Consider the following 11,146-nt stretch of genomic DNA (forward strand, 5'->3'; position numbering starts at 1 on the left):
CAGTTGGCGACCCATTTGACTGTGTGGGTGTCTACGCCACAGCCTTCCATTTTCTTAATGAGAACGGGGTGAGAGACAGTGTCAAAAGCCTTCTGGAAGTCCAGGAAGACTATGTCCACTGCTACCCCTGCATCTAATGATCTGGTGATCTGATCATAAAAAGCCACCAGGTTGGTCTGACAGGACCTGCTACTGATGACAGGTGTTAGTTCTCCCTGACTCTAAAAGAGAGCTGGTACTCGCCCAACACCGTGTAGCACTTCAAGATTGACAAGTAACAAGGATCAGACCACTGCTAAACATTTTTATTGGGTGCATCCTGCAGGTAAAGAATGGTGATGCTACACCTGGAATAAAAGCCCTGGACTCACAGAAACGCACGTAACAAACATCCAGCTACTAATGCAACCTGTGTAATGAGCCTGTCAAGGTTATGAAAAATAGTTGTATGTGCAAGAAGCAAATCCCAGCAAACTGTTCAATGTTCTCCTCTAGATTGCCATGGGGATTCCTCTTCACCGGATCAAAGATATCCGAGTTCTGTATAGTGCTTCTCCATGGGGAGATACACCCGTTGACTTCGAGAATTCAGCCCATGTCCCCAGTCCACGTGGTCATGTGATTGCTGCTCGTATCACCAGTGAGAATCCAGATGAGGTAAATGCTCCACTCGGTGTGTCACTTGTTCCCATCGTTCCTACGTCTAGTTCTAATACCCTAAAGTCATGTATGAACCCAGACTTCAAATAACAAATTCATGGACGATAAGGGAGAAATCCTTGTTTAGACTGTGGTTTAATATTAGGAGACACAATTATATACATGAAGACAAGTGAGATATTACAGAATATCTGTATGATCTAGCTATACCCTTACATTCAAGGAGTCCCTCTAGGTCCTGAAATGCCTTCATTACTGAACTGTTTGCTTTCACATGACAATATGTGACTATGGACTGCAGCTGTTAACAGTTGAAAGATTAATAACCACAGGCATATAGGACAGGAAACCTAGGTCCTTTGTCAAATGCAGCAAATTCTGTATTCTAGCATTGTCTTTGCTCTTGCTAGTGGCTTGACATTGAGCTCTTTATCCTTTCCTGGGTGTTCTTGGATGTCTCCCACCAGATATAGATGGAGCCTAGTCCTACGTAGCCTGCTTCTCATCGAAATGTAGAGGGGTGCAGCTAACCTGGGGTGTGCACCACTCCACTTGTTGACTGTTATTTTACTTTCATGCCTGCTGCTTCCAGCGCACTTGCTTGTTCCCTTTAGGATGTGTAACCACTGAATGCTTTTCCTTGCAGGGTTTTAAGCCCAGCTCTGGAACAGTCCAAGAACTGAATTTCCGCAGCAATAAGAATGTCTGGGGTTATTTCAGTGTCGCGGCTGCAGGGGGACTTCATGAATTTGCTGACTCTCAGTTTGGGCACTGCTTCTCATGGGGAGAAAATCGTGAAGAAGCCATCTCGTAAGTAGCTAGAATAACAGACCAAGTATGGAAAAAGCTCTCTTTGGGGACCTGGTCCTACAGGCACCGTGTCTGAAATTCCTGTAGGCGCCATGTGAGGTTTGGATTCATTTGTATGCAAATCCAGCTTCTTGGAAGGGATCTGTAATCCTTTGTGACAGCTATAATTTAGGACCGAGTGAACAAGGGTTTATGTCCAGCTCAGCTTCTTCTATTTGAGTGGCTTCTTGGAAAACAGTGGGGAGAAAATGCCTTGGGGAAGGAGACTGGGTTGGAATTTAAATCTGGAGGAGCTTTTCTGTTTGTGCTTTTTTGTGTGTGGTAACTTATGTCAGTTTTGCGTTGTAAATAGGCTTCCTTAGGAAAAAAGCCCTCAATGGTTTGACTGTTCTGTGTCTTGGATTTAAAACTCACCAAGTCAGTGTGAGGTCCATGTACAGAATTACTGTGTGAACTGATTTTTCCATCAAAGAGCGGGTAGAACTTGTTTTGTGTAGATGCGGAGTGTATGTGTCTGTGTGTGCCCATATAAAAATCAATCAGTGGGGCTATTCCTGGGTGGTAAGAGTTGAGGTTTATCAGGATGCAGAAAGCTGGGAATTAGACATGACGGTGAATTCTTTTGTCCTCCAGTAACATGGTGGTGGCTTTGAAGGAACTGTCTATCCGAGGGGATTTCCGAACCACTGTTGAGTACTTGATTAAACTGCTGGAGACGGAAAGCTTCCAGCACAACCGCATTGACACTGGCTGGCTGGACAAGCTCATTGCGGAAAAAGTTCAGGTACAGCCTTTCGCTTCAGAAGACTACGTTGCAGGGTGGGGAGAGGAAGAGGGGAGAGTAAATTGTTGTGGAAGAAAAGACCTTTCGCCCTCTTGAAAATTTGGTACTTGCTGGCTACAGAGCATAGAGACCTAACAAACAGAGGTTGTCTTCTGTAGGACCCCGGAAATAGTTCTGTTGAGCTCAGTTCTTGTCCCTTCACACCATAAGCATGAAGCAGTCTTAAAGTGCTTGAAAAGGCTCCTCATGTAAATAAGGATTAGGCCTGTCGTCTTCACTGGGAGTTGTGAACACATAGCTGTGAAACTCATGCAGAACCTCAGAATTAGGCTGAGTGAGAACAAAACTGAAATGCTTCCCTTTACACCACTGTAGAGGTGACCTGTCTGTTTGTGCCATTGCCTGCCTGGCAGTTTAAGTTAAAAGGAAGTTCAGCCTTGAATGGCACATGCGGCTGAGAGCATCGACCCTCTCAACTATGGAGAGGCCTGTAGAGGAAGAGGATGAAGCAGAAGGGTTTATGCATGTGGAATGACTGTGGCTTACCCTTCATCTTGTATTCTTTTCTTCTAGGCAGAGAGGCCTGATACCATGCTAGGAGTGGTGTGTGGGGCTCTGCATGTGGCTGACGTGAGCTTCCGTAACAGTGTCTCCAACTTCTTGCACTCTCTCGAGAGGTGAAATTGCTCTTGGTGGACAGTAGTGTTGACAGACAGATGTCATACATCATGAAGGCCATGTCTGCTTTGATTCAACCCAGGCTAGAAGAGACCTTATGCCTACTTTTGCCTGCCAGCTGTTCTCTGGCCGAGAGCATTGGTGTTGTTAGACCAGTACTTGACAGATGTCCAGGCGTGTCCCAAAAATCCCCTTGTCATTTACCCAAATTAGCGCACTTTTTGGCCGTTTCAGCAGAGGTGCCAAGGGCTGAGTGGGTCATAATTGTGAACCCTATTCTTGCTCTGGGATGTCAGAGTTGAAATTGACATGTTCATTCTCCAGAGCTGTAAATCAGCTCAAAGGTTTTTAGGAGAGCTCAGAAAATCCCCTTGTATTCACGTGTGCAGGAGCCCTTTTAGAAACCAGCCTCAGTGCCCTAATTCAGACTGTATCTCAGATGATGTGCATAATTCTTTTCTGAATGAGGCTTTTGGCATTGCCAGCCCTGTGTGCAGGGAGCCTCTACGCAGAGGAATGGTTACGAGGGAGTTGTAGAAAAAGGAATTGCTTTTAACCTGACCAAATTGTCCAGTAAATCTAATTTGGCATTACAGTGCAAACTTATCACCGTGAGGAAAGCAAGTGAGTGGATGGGGTGGGGATAGTAGGTCTGTGTTGAATGGAGGTGGCTGTTTGGGGTTTCTTTAAATGATGGATGTCTTTTAAGAAGCTGTGGTATAAGGGTGTTGCCAGTGCTATCTTCAAATGCTTGTGTGCAGCTCCCAGGGCCCTCTAGTGGCCATTCAAAGGTTCTGAAAGATAAGTCTTGCATGTTCCCATCTTCCAGGGGTCAGGTCCTGCCTGCTCATACTCTGCTGAACACGGTGGATGTGGAACTCATCTACGAAGGTCGGAAATATGTGCTGAAGGTACATCATGCAGCATGGAGTTTGTCCACTGGAACAGTCTTGCATGTGCTGGGCTTGAGGATGGTCTGGCTTTTCAGTGAATTTAATGAACAGGGAAATGCAAGTCAAATGCTGTGGCGGGACAATGGAAATGTGGGAGCTAGACAGAAGTTTTCTCTGCTCTGGCAGGCTTGGAGACTACAGCCACAGCCTCCCATGCTGAGACCCTCTGTCCCACTGCAGTTCCCTGTTGTGAGATCCCTGTCACACCTCCACATCACAAACACTTTTGATTTTAGGCTTTTAGTGCCTTGAGATCAGCATGCATGTGCTAAAGAGTGTTTCATTACAGGGGGACCTGGACATGCTGCCCATTATAAGACCTTGCATTCCCTTTATATCTGTGTTGCAGATATATGCAGATGCTGCCTCAAGTTGAATTTTTTTGGAAAAGAGGGAGCCATTTAGGAGTTGGGGTAAACTAAGATGTTTGCGGTGGGGATGTTTGCGGTGGGCAGGGGATGGTGGAACTGAGCTTGGTCAGCTGGAGGGCCATGTGGTAGAATTAAGGGTTTTAACCTTATACATGTGTTAGTCTGATTAGTCTGACGTTAAAACAAAAACAAAAGGAAGAAGAAACAATGACATGGAAAAAAACCCATGGTAAAAGAGCACCATTAAACTTGCAAAGCAGGGCCTTACAGACAGAAGCGTCCTTTGAGCCTTGATTCCTCCACAGAAGTAGGTGGAAAAATTGTACGTGCTGCACTATCTTTTAATTACACGATATACGTAAGGGGACTCAGTTAAGTTCTCCTTAAGGCTCTCCTTTATTCTGGCGTTTCCTAGCTGTTGCATGCGTAAGTTTGTAATGCTAATAACAGTCCTTTAACATGGGTTTATCTAAAGTAAAACCAATGACTGAACTTGCTTTATATTTTTTCGTTATTTACTGGGTGTACAGAGAGTCACTTACAAACTCCCTGCCTGTTGCTGCATTGCATACTGTGTCAATATTTCCACGTTTCCTTCGCGTGCTGCTCCATGTTCTCTTGGCCTCATAGGTGACCAGGCAGTCTCCCAATTCCTATGTGGTCATCATGAACAACTCCTGCGTGGAGGTTGACGTGCACCGGTTGAGTGATGGAGGACTGCTCTTATCCTACGATGGCAGCAGCTACACCACCTACATGAAGGAAGAAGTGGACAGGTAGCAACCTATGCTCTAAAGCAGCAGTTCTGAACCTTTTTCAGTCGACGTACCCTTTGGTCTCAGAGTGAGACTTCACGCACCCCCTTTCAATGGGAAATTAATTTTTTAGGCTCTTTGACCTGTGGTAGACAATGTAGGAAAAATATCTCATGTACCCCCTGATGAGGCTTCACGTAGCCCCTGGGGTCCATGTACCCCTGATTCAGAACTGCTGCTTTAAAGATCCTGTGTGGTCATCACCAGGCCTGCCTGTGATGAGAAGCTGGAACGGTCTAGCCAGTGTAAATGCCAGGTGTGCTGATTCAGTATCCAGACAGAAGCTTAGAGATGGTCTCCAGCCTCTGGAGCTTATACCACCCACCTGCTTTGGGTTCCAGGAGGTCATATCCTTTGGGCTGGCTCTAATGAAACCAGCTAAGAGTCTGAAAAGGTCTTCACATTTCCTGAATTGAAATAGGCTGTAGGCATCTAAATGCAATGTCTATTTGCAATGTGCCAGTTTTACCACAGGGGCGTGGATTCTTTTCTATTTCCCTCAGGGCATGGGAGGCGGTTGCAGCGTGGGAGGGCTGGTGAGCATTTTTCCCAGCTAGCACTTTGATGTTACGACAGCTCCAGCTATCAGTAACATGAGTCTTGGCCTGTGCAGAATTTACCAGGTTGAGAGTCTACCAGCAGCCGATTCCAGCAGTGGGCAGTACGTACTGACTTGGAGGAAAGCAGATAAATCACTCTCATGCAGGCTGGGGATAGATGGTCATTCCTCCCCAACCTGCAGACCTCTACTGATAGCGTTATCTCGATCTTCACTTGCAGAATCATAGCTCTGCACTCAGGGACAGCAGCTGTGGTGTTTCTTTAATTTGCCTGGCTGTGGGTTTCTTCTTGCCATGTTCTTCCCCTAGTGTGAGATTCCAGTGCAGTTATTCCTCACCTCCTTTCCTAGATATCGGATCACCATAGGTAATAAGACCTGTGTGTTCGAGAAGGAGAATGACCCATCCATCCTGCGCTCGCCCTCTGCTGGGAAGCTCATCCAGTACGTGGTGGAGGATGGAGGACACGTGTTTGCAGGCCAGTGCTTTGCGGAAATAGAGGTAAAAAGGCCGAGTTGGCTGTAGGCTCTGGATCTGCCCAGGAACCAAGCTGAGTGGGAAACTTAGGACTGCTGTGAAACTTGAGTGGAAAACCAGCAGATTAAATAGGGATCAGTTGGGGAAAAGTTTCTGATGTTCTTTCATAACATTCCTGCTCTAAACCGCCTCTTTTTTACCATGTCTACTCAGGAGGCAGAAAAAAGGGTAGCTGGGTTAGGCTGAGACAGCTTTGCAGATAAATCAGAACATCAGGGAATCTTTCAATGAGAAGCCAGCCTTCTCAGCAAGGTCCGGTGGCAACCAGAGTGCATGGGAGCAATGGCCACCACTTTCCCATGGACTGGCCAGTGGGAAATGACCCACAGCAAGCTAGGAGAGGCAGCAATCTTTTCTCGGAGCTGCCAGAACAGAGGGCAGCAGTCTTAGCAGGTCTTGTGGCAATTGAGGTGATGCTGATCCATACCCAGGGGCCAGGACTCTGAGCTAGGATTAGGCAAGGAGTGAAGTTGTCTCTACCCAGATGATTAGTGATTGAATGAGTTGATGAATTGTCCCTCCTCCCTTCCTCCAGAGATTACTTAACTCTTGAAGAGAGGGAAGTTAAGCAATTCCTTAGTCACAGTGAGCAATGGCCAGGGCTGATATAGGAGAGCAAGGGCTCAAATGAGAGGTGAGGGCGTGGAAGCGAGTAGCAGCGATTAAACCAGTGCGAGGGAAGGGAGGGTGAGTCTGAAAGAGGGGGGATTAAGCTGTGCGTTATAGGGAAGTGTAGGAGACCATATCAAGCAGTAGATCTGTGCTGTTTGTGTAAGAGCATCTGTGTTGTAACGCAGCTGTGGCTGATGGCTGTGCTACATTCTGTATCGAGAGCAAAGGTTTACCCATATCCTTCTGTTCCAAATTCAGAGGCCCCCAACTCTTGACCTAAAGGAGAATTTTCATTAGCAAAGGGCAGCACAGGGCTGTGACTCAACACGGTTGTTCTAATGCCCTCCACTAGAAGCCAATACATTACTGTAGCTCCTGTCATCGATTCTCCTGCTTGTGACCTTTAGGCTGTGACAGATGAAGCAGGCTGCTTCAAGCTGGAGTCATCAGTGTAAAGCCTTTTATTTATTCATGGACTCCAGAAGAGTTGAGATTCTTCTCTTGGCTGAGTCTGGATTGCTGTTACTCTACTTTATGGCCTGGCCCTTTGCTCTGGTTTTCACCTCAGGCCTCCTGAGGTGCTTTCCCAGCATGAGTCTGTGCTTTCAGCCTTGGTTGAATGCAGAAGACTTGCCCTCATTGAGCTGTCTGTGGTGCGGAATAGCAGCTGCTGAAAGGTGGAATGCAAACGAAGCAGGGAATCTGGAAGCCAAGTATGTGATCTGTCTTCTTGCTGCAGGTGATGAAGATGGTGATGACACTGACAGCAGCAGAATCGGGCTGCATCCACTATGTCAAACGCCCTGGGGCAGCACTGGACCCTGGCTGCGTGATTGCCAAGCTGCAGTTGGATGATCCCAGCAGGGTTCAGCAGGTAGGAAGTGACAGAAGAGAGCCATTGGGTTCAGGCCTTGCCCTGGTTTTTATAGTAGCACTGCACTGCAAACTGACTGCTCCTGTGTCCTTAACCGTCTTCACGGTAGGGTCTTCATCATGCTTAGAGGGCTGGAGTGAAAAGAGAGCTATTGCTATGGTGATGAGAACTACAGTGGAGTCAGGGGACATCCACCTGTAAGAGGTGGGGAGAAGTTATCAGTATCCAGATGCAGTTCCTTGTTCTGCGCTGGATTCACCGGAAGCTTTCAGTGAGATCTCAATATTCCTATATCTAAAGAATGAGATCAGAATGTGTAAGTCTGGAAGAAGCTGGCAACCTATTTTGTAAATTCAGTCATTTGGAGATCCAACAGAAATGACTGCCTGTTATCCAAAAGGATTTTCCACCTGGGGATCCTCTTGCCATGAGTATAATGTTTTCCCAGTGCAGTTAGGCTAGTGGATTTCCAAACACACAAAGGAGACTGGTGAGAGTAGCAAAAATGATTCTATTTGCTGGTGCTGTGTGGGAGGCTTGGAGGCACTAAATCCACCGGTAATAATACCTTCACAGGCTGAGCTGCACACTGGCACCTTGCCAAAGATCCAGAGCACAGCACTTCGAGGCGAGAAGCTCCATCGTGTCTTCCATTACGTCCTTGATAACCTGGTCAATGTGATGAATGGATACTGCCTGCCGGAGCCATACTTTGGCAGCAAGGTAACTGTCATTTCTTCCAGGCAGAGGGCAGTTTTCATGCAAATATGGTGGAGCGTGAACTGGACTCGCAAATGCTGCTGCCTTTGTGAACTGCTTCTCTCTCTAGTATCCCCTTCCCTGTACCCCTGTTTACCAGAAAGCTGGAGTGTAGAAGGGGGAAGTGTCCATTTTTTGCCATCTCTGGCAAAACCAAATGTCTGGAAGAAGAGATGAGTATGGGCTTGGAGGACTGTGGCCTCTGTTAGCAGCCTAATATACGTGAGCTACTCCCAGTCGGCTACTTCAGCAGTCCCAGTGGGAACAGGGAGAGAAAGGTGAATTCCTTGCCAGCAGCTGCCTTGAGCATTACCTTCAAGGCCATTAGAGCATGTGTGGTGGAACGTGGTTCTGCAGCTTTTCCTGTGTCCCCAAGGTCTCCACTAATCTGTAGTCCCTGGACCAGCCCAGCTCCTTGTTTGGATCAAACAGCCATCCCACTTTGCAGCACTGATAAAGTCTCATGGAACCAGTCTTCCTTTTTGCTCCATATTGTATCTCTTTTCCCCAAAACTTGTCATTACACCGACTTTTCTCTAGGTGAAGGATTGGGTTGAGCGGTTGATGAAGACCCTGAGAGACCCATCTTTGCCACTCCTGGAGCTTCAGGACATCATGACCAGCGTCTCTGGGCGCATCCCACCCAATGTGGAGAAGTCCATCAAGAAGGAGATGGCCCAGTATGCCAGCAACATCACATCCGTTCTCTGCCAGTTTCCCAGCCAGCAGGTAATGAGCAGCTCATTTTGATAGGACATATAGCTCATTGTGGGCTCAAAGGAAAACGCCTTTAAATTATTAGATGAGTTTGAGCCAGGAAACTAATAAATTTGGGCCTGAAAAGTTTGGTAGGGAAGACACCATGTATAACAGTCTGTGGAGACTGAGAATTGAACCCTGGATGTTCAATATCAAACATACAAGTCTTGACCACTTGAGCTAAAGGGGTAACTCCTCTCTGTGCGAGTAAGATTGTGGGGTGGTTTTAGAAATGCCCAAGATGGCCTGAAATGAGCTAGCTTAGGTAATGCAAACAATATAGCCTCTGTAGCATAAGGTCTGGCATGGGCTTTGCTGCTTAAAACAATATATTGGCCCTTATTGGAAGTCTGCGTGCCATTGCCAGACTGTTTCCAGCACTTAAACTAGCTCAGGTATCTCAGTATCAAACTGTAGGCTCCACTGTAGACATACCTCTTACATAGGCTGTTGCAGCTGTGATGCCAGGCCATTAGAGGAAGATGTGAATATGGGCCCTCAGAGACCTGAGCTTAAACATGCTCTAGTTTTACTACAAAGTTTTGAACTTGCTGAAAGAATGACTAAGTGATATTTTGTGGCATGTGCAATGCAAGTGTGGCAGGGCTAGCACAGTGGCATGGCAGCCTCTCTGCTCTCTCTGGGTAAGAACTGGTTCTCACTGAGACTCTCACCTGCCACAACTTGATAGAAAGGAATTCATAGAATTGACTTTGCGAGAAATGATGCCTCGCTTGGTCTGGGCATCCACCCTGTCTGGCTTTCACAGTCTTTGTGCCTGTTTACTTGACCCTTATGGAGTCCAGATTGGGAGCTCCTTCACCTCTACATTCCCACCACAGGCCTCCATTGTTACTGTCCCAGAGGATTCTAGCTCTGGTCATAGCATTTACCACACACCAGCCTGCTAGGCTAGCCCAGAGAATCTCTTAACAGTAGGTCCCTGGCTTTATGCCAGGAATCCCTGACAGTCCATTTCCTATGAAAACAAAGAGGAGAGGGCAGTTGACTGCCTCTCACCCGCTTCCAGCTTGTGTCCCACCGTCTGTCATCCGGGGGCCTCTCCATTCACTTTCGGCGTCCTTTTACCTTCACCCCTTGAGGGATCCAGCCAGTCAGGGCTAGTGCTCTTGGTCCAGCTGCAGCTCATTATCCATGTGGAAGGACTGACGTAGGGTAAGTTGGGGAAGGGCTTCTTGCCACCTGGAACACAGTGTTCACATGGCCTCAGCACCTAGCTGGTACCATTCCTGTCCTGGCCAGGGCTTCCCCCACCAGCAGCCAGGTGTCTTCTCCCCGGACTTCTGGGCTGCCCCACACAAGTGGTGAGCCTGGCAGCATGATGCCCAGCATTCTGGCCTTGGCATCAGTTGCTGGGAGGGACCTTTGCCAGCGCACAGGTAATGGAGAGGGTGTGAGCGGGGGGATCTTTCTTTCTAACCCCTTCACCCTGTTACAAAGAGTAACTAAATGAACCAAATATTCCTTCCTGGCCTCTAGAAAGGGTTCCTGAGCTAGTTCTGGCATTAAAGATGTTATCTGATGGCTGCAGGGTCTCAGAGAAATATCTCCCTAGTGCTTGCTATTGCTCTGTAGGTTGACTCATGAGATTTCTTTGATGTCTTTGGTGGCATCAGAGGTTGGTCTTTGCTGGAGTCTGGATGCTGAGTGTGGCCACAGACTCTGGCAAAATTGCCCTGTCTGTGTTAGTGTTCACCTCCTAGACCTTCCTCTCCAGGACTGAGATCATTGTATGACTGCTTTCTCATTTGCTCTCTCTTTCAGATTGCCAACATTTTGGACAGCCATGCAGCCACGCTGAATCGCAAATCTGAGCGGGAGGTCTTCTTTATGAACACTCAGAGTATTGTTCAGTTGGTGCAGAGGTGAGCTATTTGCCAGACCTCATCCTTTCTCCAGTCCTCCTTTCCCCCCCCCCCCCCCCTTTTTTAGTCTCCTCCAAAAGGCCAAATT

At 47.4% G+C, this 11,146-nt stretch overlaps 1 protein-coding gene across 6 annotated transcripts in view; it reads left to right on the forward strand.

Moving 5' to 3' along the window:
* The window catches only part of ACACA (acetyl-CoA carboxylase alpha), a 197,607-nt gene that overhangs the window by 38,037 nt on the left and 148,424 nt on the right, over positions 1–11,146 (forward strand). For all 6 annotated transcript variants that reach the window (XM_019511101.1, XM_019511095.1, XM_019511097.1 and 3 more), the window contains 11 exons: positions 496–657; positions 1,307–1,470; positions 2,104–2,254; positions 2,828–2,931; positions 3,762–3,843; positions 4,887–5,032; positions 5,982–6,132; positions 7,520–7,654; positions 8,231–8,377; positions 8,954–9,142; positions 10,958–11,058. In XM_019511101.1, the coding sequence (XP_019366646.1) occupies positions 496–657; positions 1,307–1,470; positions 2,104–2,254; positions 2,828–2,931; positions 3,762–3,843; positions 4,887–5,032; positions 5,982–6,132; positions 7,520–7,654; positions 8,231–8,377; positions 8,954–9,142; positions 10,958–11,058 (1,532 nt within the window). The remainder of the gene's footprint in view (positions 1–495; positions 658–1,306; positions 1,471–2,103; positions 2,255–2,827; positions 2,932–3,761; positions 3,844–4,886; positions 5,033–5,981; positions 6,133–7,519; positions 7,655–8,230; positions 8,378–8,953; positions 9,143–10,957; positions 11,059–11,146) is intronic.

This window comes from Gavialis gangeticus, unplaced genomic scaffold, assembly GCF_001723915.1.
Source record: "Gavialis gangeticus isolate Ggan-Ray unplaced genomic scaffold, GavGan_comp1, whole genome shotgun sequence".
Taxonomy (NCBI): domain Eukaryota; kingdom Metazoa; phylum Chordata; order Crocodylia; family Gavialidae; genus Gavialis; species Gavialis gangeticus.